This window comes from Amaranthus tricolor, chromosome 1, assembly GCF_026212465.1.
Source record: "Amaranthus tricolor cultivar Red isolate AtriRed21 chromosome 1, ASM2621246v1, whole genome shotgun sequence".
Classification (NCBI taxonomy): Eukaryota; Viridiplantae; Streptophyta; class Magnoliopsida; order Caryophyllales; family Amaranthaceae; genus Amaranthus; species Amaranthus tricolor.
The window spans coordinates 4,295,620-4,314,591 of NC_080047.1; the positions used below are offsets into that span (position 1 = coordinate 4,295,620).

At 36.1% G+C, this 18,972-nt stretch overlaps 1 protein-coding gene across 2 annotated transcripts; it reads left to right on the forward strand.

The window, feature by feature from the left end:
• Positions 1 to 175: 175 nt before the first annotated feature.
• LOC130800778 (peroxisome biogenesis protein 2) lies at positions 176 to 17,841 on the forward strand. 2 transcript variants are annotated; one of them, XM_057664447.1, is made up of 8 exons: positions 176 to 430; positions 8,959 to 9,069; positions 9,187 to 9,340; positions 11,390 to 11,526; positions 11,639 to 11,739; positions 12,021 to 12,138; positions 12,582 to 12,748; positions 17,342 to 17,841. In XM_057664447.1, the coding sequence occupies exons 1-8, from the start codon at positions 302 to 304 to the stop codon at positions 17,469 to 17,471; spliced, it is 1,047 nt and encodes a 348-aa protein (XP_057520430.1). In that variant the 5' UTR covers positions 176 to 301; the 3' UTR covers positions 17,472 to 17,841. The 2 variants fall into 2 exon arrangements, with proteins under 2 accessions (XP_057520430.1, XP_057520437.1); XM_057664454.1 differs by having other exon boundaries at positions 200 to 430; positions 9,002 to 9,069.
• The last annotated feature ends 1,131 nt before the right edge of the window (positions 17,842 to 18,972 follow it).

Consider the following 18,972-nt stretch of genomic DNA (forward strand, 5'->3'; position numbering starts at 1 on the left):
CTCGTACGAAATTGTCTCTATATCAAATTATCTTTATAAGCAAACTATTTTTTCTAAATGATCACTTAAAAATAATAATTGATCATTTTAACACATAAAATATTCATATATTATTTTAGTAAAATTAAATTAAAAAACAATTTATCATATGTAATATTTTTCTTCAAATTGACCTAAAATCTCAAATGATTTCAATTCAACCGCAAAAACTTCCAATATCATTTCAGTTGTACCAATTTCTCCAATCATCTTCTTCAATAGCTATCACATTTTCCCCCCAATCCTCATGTCATAGAAATTCATGGACAGAGAAACCCTAGCTTCATCATCTTCTTCTTCTTCGTCATCTGAAGTTCCTTCACCAGACGCATGGATTACTACATATCACAGATTACTGCCTCAATGGAAATCCTTCCCTTCCTCTCACCTCGTATTCTCTATACTCCTTTAAGCACTTCTCTCTTTATTTTTATTTTGTTTTATTTTTTGGTTTCTCATAAGTGTTGATGATATTTTCACGAATTTAAGCCTCAAAATAGTAGCTGGTTTTCTGTTTGATTGATTTTCGCATTTGAAGTTAGAAATGACGATTTTGTTGTTTGTTTGATTTAGTATCGTGTAGTTATCTAAGTGGTGTTTGGTATGAACTTTTACTAAGTAAGGGATTCAATTACCATTACTCCACATATTTTGTTTGGTATGATATTAGGTTAACCCAATTCCTTTGTTGAGGATAATGGATACCCTTACTTTGTTATCACCCATTTATGTCAAGTAACATATTCCCTTACTATGATCAATTAAGTATTTCCCTTATATTTTCATACCAAACAACATATAACCTAGGTTGCACACGTACACGTACACGGACACGACACGGGTACGGGAAAACGCCAACTTAAAAATGGCGGATACGGGGACACGAAAATGGTAATATAATAAATATATCAAATTAAAGATAATTTTACAATCTTTCATTTGATATTTGTAAATAAACACTTTAAAAACATAAAACTCACATAAAATACAAATAAGTATCAAATAAACAACATGAGTATTTAAAAATAGTCATACAAACCAAATCATAAAAAACCAAATAAATAGGTAAATTTAAGTTTGACATCACACATCATCCATGACATCCATCATCATCCTCCGCTACAAAAGTAGTTTCCAACTCGGGCTCATCAAGAGAAAGATCCGCCATCCTAAGACAAATAGAATCTTCTAGATTTCCAAAGTCATCTCCTCCAACATCCCACAACCTTGTTCTTCCCTTGTTATAAGCCTCACCTCTCCTTGAAAGCAAACGAGGATTGTTATGAATGTACACCAAATCTTGAGCATGTTTTGGTGCAAGTTTGTTTCTAGTACATGAATGAATGAATTTATATGTGCTCCAATTCCTCCTACAACAAGAGGAAGATGATGGTTGTCCTAACAACTTGAATGCTAATGCTTGAAGCATCGGAACTTGTGAGCTTCAAAGAGGATATACAAAAAAATCAAGAACAACATTTCAACTTTTCAAAATTCAAATTACAAACACATTAAAAAAAAAGCAAAAAATGAAGATGCATATGAACAAACAGTTGCTATGCATTTCTAGCTGCATAATCAGCAAGTACAACCTCTTAGATCAAAATCATAATATTGAATACACTTCTAAATTTCATGATTTTAAACTACGTTTCATAACTAAATGACAAACACTATCCTAAATTTCAAATTTCATGAATGATAGAACAAAGCAAACCACATGATTTTTTCAACAAAGTCAAGTAACTTTTTGAATTGAAATCAAATATAGTGAATCATTTCTTGAATGCACAGATTTACAATCCAAGACTATTATTTATTGAATGCGTTTTCTTTGTTCAGTTTCAAATTCAACCGTTTTGTTTGTTCATTGTAAGACATGAATATTGAATACAGTTCTGAAGTGAGCACCACAAAAACTATACTTGAAAATCAAAAAGAACCCACAATTAAGATTTAAAAATAAATGTTAAAACAACAAGTCAACAAGATTAAGAATTTAAGATTAACACCAAGATTAAAGATTAGAACAAGATTAATATTAGGATTTAGGATAAAGAGTGAAAATACCTTAAACAAAATCAAAAATTTCGATTTTTAGGGATTCTATGATTCGATTCGAACAACCCACAGCCCACATCCCACAGGGAAGCAGCAGCCAGCAGTGCAGCACCGAGTTCGAGTGTTTGTTTGTGATGGAGGAGCAGCCATCGGTGGCGGTGGCGTGGTGGAGGTGGAGGAAGAGGTGTGTAGAGTTTTTAGGGTTAGAGTTCTTTCACTGAGAGGAGTAAAAGCAAGAGAGGGAATTGAGAGGGAAATGGAATTCGAGTGTTTCTGAATCCTGAAGCCTGTGACTCTGTTTTCTATTTTTTTTAAAAAGAACACACGTGTCCTTGCCGTGTCCGTCGCGTGTCCTTGCCGTGTCCACGTGTCCTGAAAAATATTAAAATATTGGACACTTCATTTGGCGTGTCGGACACTGATTTTCGCGTGTTCGTCGCGTATCCGTGTTCGACACGTATCCGACACGCGACACGCCAGTTCAGTGCCGTGTCCGTGTTTCCTAGCATATAACTACAACCCATACCCTGTTGTAGCATTAAGGGTAGCAAGGGTAGTTTAGCCTTTTCTTAATTGTAATTCTGTTATGTTTGTTAAAGATTAGTTAGGCAGTTAGTTATTAGGCTTTGGCGGGAAGTTAGTTAATTCTTCCTCGTAGTCTATATAAGTTGTCTTTGCTATTGTATGATTTTTTTCATTGAATAAAAATACAGAATCTCTCCTGTTTCTTATTGTCTCTTCTTTCTCTTATTAATCTTTTCATTTGTTTGGGTTTTGGTATCAAAGAAACTGGGAATTGAATGTTCAGTTCTTCATTTCTATAGGAGTGTACTTGTGATTACAAGCATAGCCTATCATTGGTATCAAAGCGGTCTGTTTCTTTTGGGTATTCTTTATACAATTGGTGAACAAACATACAGCTGGCGCCTACAACGCACGCCAAACGTATTGCCACAATGGAGGGTAAAGTTCTTGAAGTGCAAGCTCAAATGGAGGCTTTGAAGGAAGATATACACAACAAATATGAAATGTTGTTGGCTAAAATGAGTGAGAAACCACAAGTCATTGAGACCCCTTCAAGACAGCAGACTGAAGATGCAGTTAGACCTTTTTCTTTTGCTCCAAAGATGGACTTTCCTAAGTTTGATAACACAGATCCTAATGAATGGATTAGAAAATGTGGTAAGTATTTTGAGTTGTGCAAGATTCAAGATGATCAGATGGTAGACTTAGCCTCTTTGTATATGATTGGTAAGGCAACTGTATGGGTAGCAAGTTATTTGGCATTAAAACCCAAGGTGGGGTAATTGCAGTTACGATTGCACTAAGGGCTAGATTCTTGGATGAAACTGTGGATAAGGCAGTCAAGAATTTCAATAAACTAACCCAGAGTGGATGCTTGGAAGAATACATAGATTCTTTTGAATGTTGTAGATCACTTCTTGAAATGCATTCCTATGATCTTTCCTCTAAATTTGTCTTAGAAAGCTTTGTAAGTGGTCTCAAAGATAATATCAAACCTTTCGTCAAAGCCTCTCAACCCCATACCATACCCCAAGCTTATAAGAATCCATCCTATCAACCTAATTTTTCACCCCAATTACAAGCCAAACCCCCACTTCTTCCTAACCCAATGAAGCCAAAACTCCACCAAAATTTCCAGCAAACCCTAATAGAAACTATAGGTTTGTTCCTGCTAGGGTGAGAGCAGAAAAAATAGCAAAAGGCTTGTGCTATTTTTGTGACAAGCCTTTTGAGAAGGGGCATAAATGTGGGTTCAAAGAACCTCAATTGTTCACAGTAGAGATCATGGATTATGATGACGAAGAGTTGGAAGAACATAATGAAGAAGGATGTTCAATAGGTGAAGAGCAGTTTGTAGCCTGTATTTCAGTCCAAGCCCTTACTGGTAGTCAAACATTTTAGACCATGAGAGTTGTGGGACTAGCAGAGAAGAAGGCAATCCATATTTTGATTGATACGGGTAGTACACACAACTTTTTAGATTTGGAGTATGCAAGAACCATGGGTTGTACCTTGGAACCCATTTCCCAACAGTCAGTGACAGTAGCTGATGGTAATAAGATTTCTTGTCAAGTCAATATATGTGCAAGAACTTTGTGTGGTTTATAAATGGTGTACAATTTCTTAATGGTGTTCTTCTTATACAAATTGGGAGCTGTGACATGGTTTTGGGGATACAGTGGTTGAAACAATTAGGGGAAGTCAATTGGGTTTCACAATATGGTTATGAGGTTTGAAATAGCAGGACAATCAGTTTGCTTGAAAGGAATTACCAACAACACTAGAATGCATGTAGTAAGGGAGATTTCAGTCAAGAGCTCATGTGACACCATCCAATTATGCTTGCTACAGGTTACTGACAGTTGAGATGGCACACCTTCTGTTTTAATGCATCAATTAGCAGAGCCATTCATGGGAACATAATCATTGGAGTTGACCCAACTTAAGGAACGCTTTAAGGATGTGTTTCGAGAGCCTACTGTCTTACCACCCCCTCGAGGGCTATTTGATCACAGAATACCTACTAAACCCCATGCTAGACCAGTGAATATCAGGCCATATAGGTATCCTCTCAAACAAAGAGATGTGATTGAAACTCTTATTCAAGAAATGTTAGATAGGGGGTAATCCAAGAAAGTAATAGTCCCTATGCTTTACCCGTAGTGCTTGTTGGGAAGAAGGATGGCACTTGGAGATTATGTGTTGACTATAGGAAGTTGAATGAGCAAACCATCAAAAATAAATTTCCTATTCTTGTCCATGATGAGCTCATTGATGAGTTGTTTGGAGCAAAGATTTTCTGTAAAATTGATCTACGATTTGGATACCACCAACTAAGAATGCATGTAGAGGACATTTACAAGACTGCTTTCAGAACACACAATGGTCATTTTGAGTTCTTGGTAATGCCTTTTGGCCTCACGAATGCCTTTGCATCTTTCCAACATTGGATGAACCAAGTATTCAAGCCTCTCTTAAGGAAGTGTGTATTGATTTTCTTTGATGATATATTGATATATAGCAAATCCTTACATGAGCATTGGCTACATTTGAAGCAAGTATTTGAACTTATGACAGCTAATCAAATGTATGTTAAGGAGAGTAAGTGTGTGTTTGAGATCACAAAGATTGAGTATCTAGGCCATTTTATATCTGGAAAGGGGGTTGAGACAGACCCAAAGAAGATTGAATTTGTGGTTCAATGGCCTATTCCTAAATTCATTAAAGATTTGAGGAGTTTTTTGGGACTTGTTGGTTTTTATAGGAGGTTTGTTAGGGGATATGCTGTGATTAGTAGACCCTCAATGATTTACTTAAGAAGGGGGCTTTTAAGAGGGATTTATTTAGCTGCACAGGCCTTCTCAGACTTCAAGCATGCCTTAGTATCAGCACATGTCCTAGCCATTCCTGATTTTTTTCAGTAGTTTGTGGTAGAAACAGATGCTTCCAAGAATGGCGTTGGAGCAGTGCTTATGCAAGACTCTCATCCTATAGCATATATCAGTAGGTCTTTGGGCCCTAAATGGCAACTCTTGTCTGTATATGAAAAGGAGTTGCTTGCTTTAGTTTTTGCTGTTCAGAAATGAGAACAATATCTTTTAGGGGCTCACGCCTAAAGTGGTTGTTAAAACAGAAGATATCCACTCCATTCCAGCAATTTTGGCTTTCCAAACTCATGGTGTTTGACTATGAAATACAATACAAATGTGGATCTGAAAATAAAGCAGCTGATGCCTTATCTAGGGTGCAAGGTTCAGAAATTTTACTCTTGGCCTTATCTTTAGTTACTACTGATTTGGAGGCCCAAATTAAAGCTAGTTACCATTTAGATGCTCACCTACTTGCTACTTTACAAAAGATTAGCATTGGTGAAATTGTTCAACATTACTCTCTGCTCAATGGATTGTTAAGAAGAAAAAATAGGTTGGTTATAAGACCTGTCATTACCTTGAGGAAAGCCATCATTGATTGGCACCATTTAAGTTCTGAAGCAGGGCATCCAGGCAGAGATGGAACAACAGTAAGGGTGAAGAGGTTGTACTATTGGAAAGGAGTGATCAAAGATATTAATTAATTTGTAAGGGACGGTGTGGTTTGCCAACCTGCTAAATATGAACCTATTGCCTCACCTGATTTACTCCAACCTCTAGCTATCCCTGATGAAGTTTGGAAGGATGTTTCCATGGATTTTATTACTGGGTTACCAAAATCTGTGCATATGGACACTATACTAGTAGTAGTAGACAGGTTGAGTAAATATGCTCATTTTATTCCCTTTGCTCATCCTTTTACTGCTGTGCAAGTGGCTCAAGGCTACTTAGACAATGTGTTTAAGCTTCATGGTTGGCCAAGAAGCATTGTTAGTGACAGGGATGCTGTGTTTATAAGTAACTTTTGGCAAGCTCTGTTTTCAATCCAGGGAACTCAAATTTGTTTTTCATCTGCTTACCATCCCCAAAGTGATGGTCAGACTGAGGTGGTTAACAGGTGCCTTGAGATGTATTTGAGGTGTATGTGTGGAAATGAACCTCGAGATTGGTGTAAATGGTTGCCTCTTGCAGAATGGTGGTATAATACGCACTATCATACTACAATTCAAATGACTCCTTATGAGGTGGTCTATAATCAGCAACCTCCACATCATTTACCTTATCTCTTAGGCAACATTGCTATGATGCTGTAGATAGAAGCCTTCAAAGGAGAGAAAACATGATTCAGTTGGTCAAGCTTCACCTTACAAGGGCATAGGATAGGATGAGGAATCAGGCAAACAAGCACAGAACAAACAGAACATTTCAAGTGAATGATTGGGTTTGGCTCAAATTACAACCCTATCGACAGAGCTCAGTGCAACACAGATACAACCAAAAACTCTCTCATAAGTACTATGGTCCATTCCAGGTGATTGATGTGGTTGGTACAGTGGCCTACTAACTGAGACTTCCAGATAATGCAAAAATACATAATGTCTTTCATGTCTCTCAGTTAAAACCTTTCCATGGAACTCCCTCAAGTCACTCATATTCCATCTTGTCTCCAAGGATGTGACCCTATGTCTAACTCTAGCAAGGTACCTGAATGCATTATGGACAAAAGCATTATAAAAGTTAACAACAATGCAGAAACTCAATATCTTGTCAAATGGGTTGATATGCCACTAGAAGAGTCTACTTGGATAGCTGCTCCTATCTTTGAACAACATTTCCTTGATTTTGATTTTGAAACTTGAGGACAAGTTCTTAAAGGGGGGAGTAATGTAGTATTAAGGGTAGCAAGGGTATTTTAGCCTTTTCTTAATTGTAATTCTGTTATGTTTGTTAAAAATTAGTTAGGCAGTTAGTTATTAGGCTTTGGCGGGAAAGTTAGTTAATTCTTCCTCTTAGTCTATATAAGCTGCCTTTGCTATTGTATGATTTTTCTCGTTGAATAAATATACATAATCTCTCCTTTTTCTTATTCTCTCTTCTTTCTCTTATTTATCTATTCATTTGTTTGGGTTTTGGTATCAAAGAAACTGGGAATTGAATGTTCAGTTCTTCATTTCTATAGGACTGTACTTTTGATTACAAGCATAGCCTATCATACCCTTACCCATATTCCTCTTTATCATTTTCCTTTCCATTACATTTTATATTTCCATACCAAACACCCCCTAAAACTGATTGATGTTAAATGTGAATGTCGTTTTAGGGTTTTGACGTATAATTGGGGGAATTTTGTGCATTTACTTGGTTATTTAATTGATGTTGCTTTGTATCACTTAAAGAATAAATAGATCATTTGCGGGTTTTTATTTGAATTGTGCTTCGAGGCTTACTTCTTCTGTTTTTCAATATAGCGTACACACAAGTTCAAGTAGAAATTCCGTTATGATTTGTAAATCACCAAAATAAATAAATTATAAAAAGATCAAATAAAATTCCAAAATTCCTCCCCTATCAAATCATGCCACATAAGGGTGATTTATTAAGTTGACAAATAACCATGATTTACTTAGACAAACTCCAATTTCAAGTCTTGACGGTGGATGACAATTTCTCTTGAATTATGCTTATACTTTTTTAGTAGCATAGTAATTGTTTTTCTGATAGTATAAGCTTACTAGGACGAAGGAGAGTCTAGGCGCACTGGGTTTAGGTGTCGTTGTGGGACTTAAAGGTCGAGTTCGAGTCGTAAGATCAGTGGGACCCTTTAGGGCTCACTATGTAGGGATGCTTGTGAACCCGGATGCTCTTTCCTATTATTAATTATATTAATTATATAAGCTCAATAGGATTTTTTGAATTTTAATCAATATGAACTATACGTTTTCGTAAAGAGGAATGTATTTGAAATGTCATAGTTAGACCTTAAAAAGTATTTGTTATATAGTACTGTTTGATTGATGGTGTTTATAACACTTAAGTGTCTCACTTAAGGCCTAGGATTCTATATTCAAGTGTTATGCATCCTATAAGTTGTTTATATTCTCATGTGTAAATTGGCTACACAACAACAACAATGCCGTAGCCTTAATCCCAAAAAATTAGGGTCGTCCCATGTGTAATTTGGGTGACGGTCGATATTATAAAATGACTTATTGTAGATAGATAATAAATGAGCAACATAAAAGGTTTGAGCGGATAGAGAATCGGTGAAAGGGTTGGTATGATGGAGGAACATAATGATATCAAATCAAAAAGGAAATGTCATGATTGTTTTGAGACACTTCAAATTTAAATATTTTGGGAAAATGGGAGATTTTCTTTATAGTGGTTGTGATCTTCTCTTTAAGAATGAACATTGTTAAGGATTTTGATAATTATGAATGTTGTTTTGTGAACCTTGTGGTAGATTTTACCAATTACAGTATCTCGAGTAAATCAATTTGATGCAGCAAGACTGGATGTTGAGATGTCGGCCATGTTAAAAGAGCAGTTGGTGAGAGTATTCTCTTTGATAAAGGTAGTTACTTTGACTCTATTTCTTTGAATACATGTTTAGAATATGTGATTGAATTGTCATCGTCTAAATTCTTGCTTTGACAGTCTATCTGTAATTTTGCATACTTTTTGGAATTAGCCAGGGGTTTTATTTCAATATGAACCAGAACTCGATGCATTTCTTGAGTTTCTTATTTGGCGGTTCTCAATATGGGTAGACAAGCCAACTCCAGGCAATGCGCTCATGAACCTGAGATATAGGGATGAACGTGTTATGGAAGAGAGAGGGAAAGGTATGGGTTTGTTTTTTGTTGATGATTTTTTTTGTTGCGAAAAATTTGCAATTTGCAAGTAGATATAAAGTTTGGTGAACACACTCTACCTGTATAGTGTAAAAACAAGATGCATTGTATCATAATGTCCGCATGTTTTCCTAAAAATGAATCGATATTTCTTGCGTTGTAAAAGCGTAAAAAAGTTGCATTTTGGCATTCATGCTTTCAGTCCTTATTTGGCATTATTATAACCGCATCACTTTCGCTACTGCGATTGTGACAATTACCACCTTTTTGCACCATGATTAGAATCTTTTCATTCTTGGTTTTTGTGAACAAAGTTAGAAAGATTGATGACTGATAATTTTTTGAGGTAAGAACTTCTTTATAGTTGACACTTGACAATTTTGGCCCATTGAAGTAGTATTGGAAGGAACTGATATTTATGACTTGAAAGTTTGTTATCTTGATACTTTTCTTATGTTTATCTACATCTGGTTGTTTCTTTATGGTTTTTGGCCCATTGAAGTAGTATCAGAAGGAACTGATATTTTTGGCCCCATTGAAGTTAGTGTATTTGGGGGTGGAAATGGTGAGATAATCACCAAGAAGGTATATGGGGTAATTTGATTCTGGCAAAGTGGATTTAATTGTGATGAAACACACACTTTTAGAGGAATTGAAGGTCCTCAATTTTCTCTCTTTCTTTCATACTCCTAACCAGACCCTCCCTTAGATGAATATTGGTGATGAGTCTCATCAAGACAACGATCATTGTCATAACCCGCAAATATGTATTTGTTTATATATCACGGAGGCAATGGAGGAGGAAGGAAAGAAAACAATGTGGAGGGTGGGGATTGGGGGGGGGGGGGGAGGGGGTAGTTGATGAGAGGGAAGCGTGGATTTGAATGTTACTTTCAATAGAGGAAATGTTTGATTTATTTGAAGTTAAGGCAAAAAAGATACTTCCAATTTCTTTCCTTCTTCTCTCTTCATAGTCCATACTAGCAATTATAAACAAACTTGGGAAAAAATATATCTCATTCTCCTTTACCTTCGCTCTTTACAAATTTCTTGGTCAAAACATGCTATGAATGATGACATTTACGTGATCAGTGATCTCTGTAGGAGTGCTTGAGACTGGAGTAGAAGTTGCTTCACATTTAAGAACTAGTATAGCATGAAGCAATTTTCAAACTTCCATAGTTCCATGTTCCTTATAAGTTTTACTTTTATCCATTAGTTTGGGAAATTATTAGGCAACTTGTTTGGTTCTTGACGATGAATATTAGACCTTATGGTGATTCATTTTAAAACATTTTTGGTATTATTACCTGGTCATAGCAGTTAGAATATATTGTTTCTGCCTTGAACATTATTGCAGTTGTCTGTGGGTTGGCTCATGGCTCGAGTATTGGTTACATAATTGCTGTCCAGATGGTACATGATTTTATTTTAGTGTTAAATTTGCAAATCAACAATAACGATGCAAATCCTTCATCCCAAAAGATTAAGGTCGGCAATATGAACCAATAAACCAGTCCTATTAGCTGTCTACATAATTTTTCCTTCTCCAAAACATTAACTTTACCACCGAATCAGCCATTATAATATGCAAATATAGTAGATTGGTGTTGGAAGCAGTACGTCTGCTATCAAATTTCTTTATTTTTTCTTTTATGTGTATAATTCTGTATTCGATTAAACATTTCCCTGTTTCATACGGTGTGATGATATTAAGAATTTGTGAAAATTTAACCTTTTGGCCTTTGTAGTCTTCACCTTTGAAATGAAGATGCGGAGCTACAATATCTTTTAGGAATATGGATAGTTTAAATTTTTCTGAAGCCTGCAACCAAGTAGCCTTCATTGAAACTACCAGTTATTTAGTCTCCAAATTATGCAGTGTGAAATTAATGTATTTGCATTTTGCATGACGGCCATGACACGGTTTTAACTATATGTTCTTATTTTGATTCATCTGCCACTCAAATGGGATAACCCTTTGAATGAATTTTAAAACACTATCGAAGTCATGTCTTATACTAGTATGTGTACCTGCAGTGAGAACGGGCTTGGAGGGTCCTGGGCTTACGGCAGCCCAAAAGTTGTGGTACTGTATTGCTACTGTAGGGGGTCAGTACATCTGGACACGCTTACAATCTTTTTCTGCTTTTCGTAGATGGGGAGACTCGGAGCAAGTATTTGTTCTAAACTGCCACATTTTCATTGTTAATTGTAGTTGATTTTGACTTCTGTCTTGCATGATGTTTTTATGGATATTGATTGATGTTTGTATTTTTTTCATCCCAGAGGACATTGGGGCAACGTGCATGGCTTTTTTTGCAGCATATAGAAGGATTCTATAAAGCTGCATCTTTTAGTAACCTGCTTGTATTTCTCTTTGTTGGAAAGTAAGTTTTATGCTCCAATTTATACATGCTCTCTTTAGTTAGCTCTCGTATTCTAGTTAAAATTAAATTTTGGATATATATCTTGCATCTCACCTGCAAAAGGGGTGGTCATGCCTAGAAATAGTAGATGGGAGAGACACACGATGCAATTGCAATTATATATTTATTTTAAAAGTTGTGTTGGACTTTTTGGATTTTTGGGTGAGGTAAATACTTAATTTAGTATTGCATTTAGTTTTGGTTGAGTGTTAATAAAATTACTACTTTATGTCATGCTACAGGTATCGGAATCTGATTGAGAGAGTTCTGAGAGCTAGGCTTGTGTATGGAAGCCCTAATATGAATCGCTCTGTTAGCTTTGAGTACATGAATCGACAGTTGGTGTGGAATGAGTTCTCGGTAAATTTTTGCAGTGCTTTTCTATTTTTGAGGTCTTTCATTTGATGATTGATCTTTAGATGGAAATTACTATTTGTCGGTCTTGGCAGTAATATTGCTAGAAATGGTCACCTTACGGTTCAGTACTATTGCGACGTTTATGACCAGGGGAAGCATAGCTTTCATTGTTTCACTGGAATATTACTCTGAACAAAGTGTATTTTGCTGCTTGCACAGGGTGCCATTTTGAGATGTCACATTGGAAACTCCTTGTGTTCATGCTATATTTGGATTTATTATAAAACATGCTATTCTTGGGTCAATGCTGAATTTGAAGATGTCACTTAGATTCTTAGTCAAAGCGTCTTTTGAAATATGATGACCTTTTTTTTTCATTTTATTCATTTATATGTTCGAAATTTACCTCCTTATGTGATATTGATCTATTTTCCATCTTCATGCAGGAGATGCTATTGTTGCTTCTTCCACTTTTGAACTCTTCATCATTTAAGAACTTATTTCGTTCTTTCTCCAAGGATAAATCCTCTGATTCTACAGCAGATGAAAATTCCTGTCCCATTTGTCGAGGTAGCCCAAGCATTCCATTTATTGCATTACCTTGTAGACACAGGTTAGTTCCTGCACTTTTTGTACCCTTCAGATTACGGTTTAAATTTAATGATTTGGTTACTTGTACTTTAGTTATCAAGAAATTATATGGAGGGGACAGGTGAATGGCTTATTATATACAAACTAGAACTTTGCTTTAAAAATTCACTTGATAATTCTGGAGTAGTCGACCATCATGATTCCAATGCTGTGGTTTAATCCTTAACAATGCAAAATATTAGCTTTTTTGTACTTCGTTAGTAGATGATTTACCTTCTCCAAAAGAATGAGAAAAGGAAGAATGCATTTGCCTAAGAGCGGGGAATGGGGAAACAGTTTGTTGCTCTTAAGAGCTTGGAGGTGTTGAGTATTGGTTGATGAAAGTATAGTTGATGAGTGCAATTAAAATGTCTTGGTTACTAATTAATGTATATGTCTGGACTATAGACTTACTTCTAGAGGTGAAAAGATTTCTGAGTTGTGATCGGGACTTTACGTCCTTCAATAGTAATACTGCAAGTGCACCGCGAAGCGTAGTACGTCGGCAAGTACGGGTCGAATCCACAAGGAGTGGGGGTTAAGTTAATAGTTTTTCGATCGATTAGTGTGTTCGAAAACGTATAATATGATGTTTGGAGATAGACATAATTAAAACAAGCAATTAAAAGTACTTAATGAAAATAAATCATAAAAGTAAATAAGGATACAATGAACTAAAAGTAAGGATAAAATGATCAATAAACTAAGAGGCATAGGCTAGGCTTTCTCACCAAAGTAGTCTTTACTAAACATTAACCTAAGGTCATGGATATTTTATGGGGAAGAACGTATCATAAGTACTAATGTTCTCTCTCGAGCAACAAAAGCTTCTTAAACATACTCAACTACCTATTCTCATGGAGCTAAACATAATTCAAGACATGAAGCACACATTCAACATTTCCAATCAAAGCATCTACCTATTCTCATGGAGATGTCTTAACTTTTAAGCATAGATTATCGTTAAAAATTGACTCTCGCCCTCAATTCAACGACACTACAACATGATTGCAAAATCCATCTTAAACCATAAACAACACAACCAAGCCAAAGGTAAAGCAAGCAATTCAAACTACATACATGGTGATGATGCCTAGCCTAAGCCAAAACAAACTACTCACTCATACTCATATTGAAATTGTAGATTGCAAACAAGCCAAGAATCATAGATGAATAAATTAAGCTAGAGTATCCTAAAGAGATGAGTGCAATATAAGTTGAAGAACTACAAGCATGAATATATGAAACTAAAGGCAAACAATCAAAGATAACTAAGTGACATGAATTGAAAACAACATAAGCAAGTATAGAAGTTACTCTTTTAAGCTCAATCTAAGGATGAACAAGATGAATTGATGATTCAAAGTAATACCTTCCAAAAGCTTCAATAATAGTACATCAATGGTTGAAGAATTCCAAGTTGCAAAATAGTACAATAAAGGATGAAGTTAAGATTGTATTTGGAAAGTGAAAATACTTAATTGAATTGAAAGGGAAATTATGCTAACATTAATTCTTAATTGAAATGAAAGCAAAGCTATGAAAAATACTCAAAATGAAAGGTGAAAACTCAGATGGTAGCTCCCTCCTAGGTTGTAGGAGGGGGGTGCCACCCCTAGTGGATAGGATAGGGTGGCTGGCAGTCTTGGCAGCAGCAATTTAGAAGCAAAATTGGACCTCGGATGATGCTTTAAAAAGATTGCACATGCTGCTGCCGCCCATTTTGCTCGACTCGAGCGAATCCCGCTCGACCAGTTGAGCCACCATCAGGTCCAACATTAGAAACTTCAAAAATTGGACAGAATGTGAAATTTAGCTCCGCTTGATCCGAGCCATCTTGCTCGACCAGTCGAGCGGATGTACTGTAACCTGGATTAAATCTTGCTGATGGTCAGAAGCTCTGGAAGTTTGAATGCACTTCGCTCGATCCGAGCCAACTTTGCTCGACCGGCGAGTGAGCTTCAGATATGTAATACTCAGCTTCTGGCTCGAGCCACCTTGGCTCGTGCTTATTCTGGTTGAGTGGATCTATTTTCGCTTCTTTTTGTGGCTTGGCTCATGATGTTTCACTTCTTTGAGCCCTCGGTGTTTAGGTGAGCAATGTATGCAACCAAAGGGGCTAGTTTATGCTCTGTGTTGATGATTAGATCCTGAAATGAAATAAAATACCAAAACAACAAAACAAGCGTAAAATCCAATGAACCAATACGATAACATGTAATTTGCTAACAAGTTGCAATTTCGATTTCAAAGGTTTATTAGTTAGTGTTTCCCTTTTTTTGTTGGGAAGTAAATTATATTTCTTAGTTATAGAAATTGACAATAACCATGTGGATAAAGGTTTTATCTTCTGTACTATTTTAACACGTCATGACAGTCATTTTGGGGGGAAGAATTCCATTGGAATTACCAGGTTTATTTGGAAATCGTGGTCACATCTCAGAAGTCTTTTCATGTACCATATTTTATTTAATTAAAGCTTGGGTGATTAAATAGTTTTACTTTGCATATTTCTAATTGGCCTCGAATCACTTTTCTTTTGTGATGCATAGAGATCTCTTTTTATGGATCAAGATGCTCTTGCTCAAGAGATCTCTTTTTTGGTATGTTCCTCCCTAAGAATATATGATGCATAGAGCTAGGCCTCATGTACTCATCACCTATTGGAGAAGTGGGAATAAGAGGAAAATCAGCAATTGAGAATTTGGTGTAATTGGATATTTTTCAGGGTTGTTGATCAGTGGTGAAGGGTTGGTCAGGGATCTCTTTGATGGTGAAGGGCTACGAAATGGAGACTTGTTCAGGGTTTTTGTTCAGTGGTTCTATCTATTAGCAGCGGTTGGCCTATCACAAAGTGGGATGAGGAGTTTCATCGATTTGATGGTTCAAATGGATGGAATTTCAGAGCATTAATGATGGGAAATTACATTAACAGGTTAACAGAGGAGGTATATGGAGGAGCAGAGTGTGTTTTTGGGCCATTGACGTTGGAACTAACCATGTACTTTATTAATTTCCATCACAAGTTGAAGACAGAAAGTGGAAGCAAAGATTGAAATTCTGAATGCCAGCCTTAAAGGAAAATGTGTGATTTTCTCTGGTGAAAATGGCAGAGATTTCATTATACTTTGAGGGAAATTACAACTCCGTAACCCATAGAAATGGAGGGGAAATCAAAGGGCAATGGAGTGGTGGGCATGGAATGTTGGACTTAGAAGAAATGGGGTGAGATTTACACGAAAATATGGCAGAGACATTGCAATACTCAGTTTAGGTATTAGAAACCTTAAAACCATGAAAATAAAGGGGTAGATCACAGGGCAAGAAGTGGTTGATCATGGTAGATTTGGGAGCCACCCATAAGTTTCTATCTACTTCAGTGTCCTAAAACTTAACTTGCCCGGTTTTAACTCCAAAGCATTAGAGGTTCCCTTGGGCCTTGGGCACTGGATAAACTGTTCAAGGGGTAGGGGAATGCTGAGGTATATTGACTTTAGTGCATCGTCTTAACATTTGGAATTTTTCTCACTTGAATAGAGTAAACAAATGTTATACTAGGAATTCAATAGCTTGAGAAAATTGGGGCAGTGATGATAAAATGGAAAGCTCAAACCTATGTTATTTTAGAATTCAGGTGCAAGCGTACAATTGAGGGGAGACTCGTCACTTAAGAGATTTTTGATGCCACATAAGGCCATGAAGAGGAGGACTAAAAGTGGTGGTGTATTGGTGAAGCTCAACAGAAGTGAGGGTAGAAGACAAGGGCCCTTGGACAGAGAAGAGTAGAAAGACCCTTGATTTCTTGCGAGATATTCTCTCAGTGTTTGATATGTCTTGAGGATTACCTCTAACAAATGGCGTAAGGCACATTGCATGAATTTCAAAGAGGGTAGTGTACCGTGAATGTGCATCCCTATTACCACCCCCGATCACAGAAGGATTAGACATAGAGACTCATTAGAAATGCTCACTGCTGGAATCATGACTCCGCTAGCGCATTCCAGGCCCATCTTTGCAGCTGAAAAAAAGTATGGGTCATGGCGTTGCTGCATCGTCTATAGCGCCTTAAATCAATAGACAATTCCTGATTAAAACTCGATTTCAATTATTTTTTGTCTTTCCCATCACTCTTTCTGGGAAACTTTGTATATGAATAGTTTTATCTTCATACCTCCTTTTTTAGTTGATTTATGCTTATTGTTCTTATGAGTTGTGTGATATGAATCTCAAGATCAATATTTACCTTCCGTTCCCTCACAATTGCTAGACATCACCTCGACCTACTTGCTAGGCAAACCACCATCTCACGAAGATTTTGTGAACTCTTATCTGTGATCCTTGACTTCAATTATGCAAGTTCCTTATTTTAACCTTCCCTCAAAAGTTTATTTTATTGACTCTATTTTCAACCCATTATTATCCTCATTTTCCTGTCTCCATTCCCGTCCCATCCAGTAACTGTACTTGAATTTTGAAGTTGATCAAATAGATTTTTTTCCCTTGCATGAAGTTTAGAAACTGTTATAGGCAAGTGTATGCTTTATAAACCATAGTCTGATCTGAATTTCTCTTGCAGATACTGTTATTACTGCCTTAGAACACGGTGTTCTGCTACTCCATCTTTCAGATGTGTGCGGTGCAGCGAGCCAGTTACAGCTATGCAACGGCTTGGCAGCTCTGTAAATGAGAAGTCTTCCAAAAAGTAGCATGTTAAATTTCAAAGAACGGAAACTAAAGAATATTGGACATCAGCATTCCAGAAATTGGCAATCGGAGCACCCCATGTATATTATATACGCCAGGAGGCAAGTTTTTCTGTGAATTTGATCAACTGTATACTATCTCATTATTTGGCAGCATTTTCACATCTTATTCTTGGCAGATTAATTGTCCTCTTGTTGTATATCGGTGGCCGACCTATAATTTTCAAACCGGGGGTGTAATACTAGAAATACTTAATTGATAAAATTGAAAAAAATACGCAAATTAGAAATAAGATTCAAGTTCACATTGAAAGAAAGTCTTAAACTTTCCTACTTTATAAAATCGGATTACAAAATTCAGTGGCGGTTTTCATCTATTGTATTAGTTCGTGACTTGCATTTGTTTTTTTTTTTTTTTTTAATTTGGTCTATGTTTATTTTATCCACCCATTCTACATCAACAAAAAAACTCATGCATCATGTTTGTATTTTTGGACCCCGTCCGCAAGTATGGTATATTCTTGTCAGATTCAAGAGGTTAAAGAAACTCCTCCCTTGTCCAATAATGTGTAAGGTCTTGAATGTAGGGACAGGGAGTTAAAACCAAAGTTGAATTTAGTATACAAGCTACCGTTTACACGTCATAGACTAAAATGATGATTGTAATTGACTGATGTTGATTTATGTGTCCTAATTTTTGACTTAGGATTATGTTTGATTGTGATTATTGATTAGGTCAAGTAATTAATATTATTTGCCTTTACTTAATTGTTACGCTGTACATGGTGATACGCTGGGTCAATAAGCTGGGATTGTTTTATTCCACCTCGGTTTTATTTGGATAATATTAAGTTGTCTAGTTTCTATCATGGAACAGTGATCATAGAAATATTTAGTTGTTTAGTTTCTATCTTGAAAAGGTATATCTCTATATAGGGGGCATCCAAAGCTGCTAGAGTGTTGGCGGCTTGCTTAAAGTTTTATTTTTATCTTTTATTTTTATATATTTGATTTCATTTTTGGAAAAATTGCTCAGAATAATCCAATTTTTATCTGATTTCTCTACAATAATCCCAAGTATTAATTAATCATGAATAATCCCGTCTATTGATATTTGTTTTCAATGGCATCCAAGCAGGTTAAAAAACCGGCTGCAACAGGTCATTTGTTGATCATTGCTTTGCAATCTTCTCTTCATTTGTATCTTCTTCTTCAACTGAAGGGAAGATTGCAAAGTAACAGTCAACAAATGACTTGCGGCAACTGGTTTTTTAACCTGCTTGGATGCCGCTGAAAACAAGTATCAATAGATGAGATTATTCATGATTAATCAATACTTGGGATTATTGTGGGGAAATCAGACAAAAGTTGGATTATTCTGCGCAATTTTTACTTAATTTTTTTTGTTACATTTGGACTCTTTGTGAAACATTACTTTCATCCGTTCTAGTGGAAATGCATATTTGATGGATTAATAGACATACCTTAAAAGATAGGTGAAATG

What these genes read in the sequence shown, in the direction of transcription:
- LOC130800778 (XM_057664447.1), top strand. Translation starts at nt 302, where the DNA reads ATGGACAGAGAAACCCTAGCTTCATCATCTTCTTCTTCTTCGTCATCT. An exon ending in CCTTCCCTTCCTCTCACCTC is followed by an intron (nt 431 to 8,958) that starts GTATTCTCTATA and finishes ACCTTGTGGTAG; the next exon opens with ATTTTACCAATTACAGTATC. An exon ending in TATGGAAGAGAGAGGGAAAG is followed by an intron (nt 9,341 to 11,389) that starts GTATGGGTTTGT and finishes GTGTACCTGCAG; the next exon opens with TGAGAACGGGCTTGGAGGGT.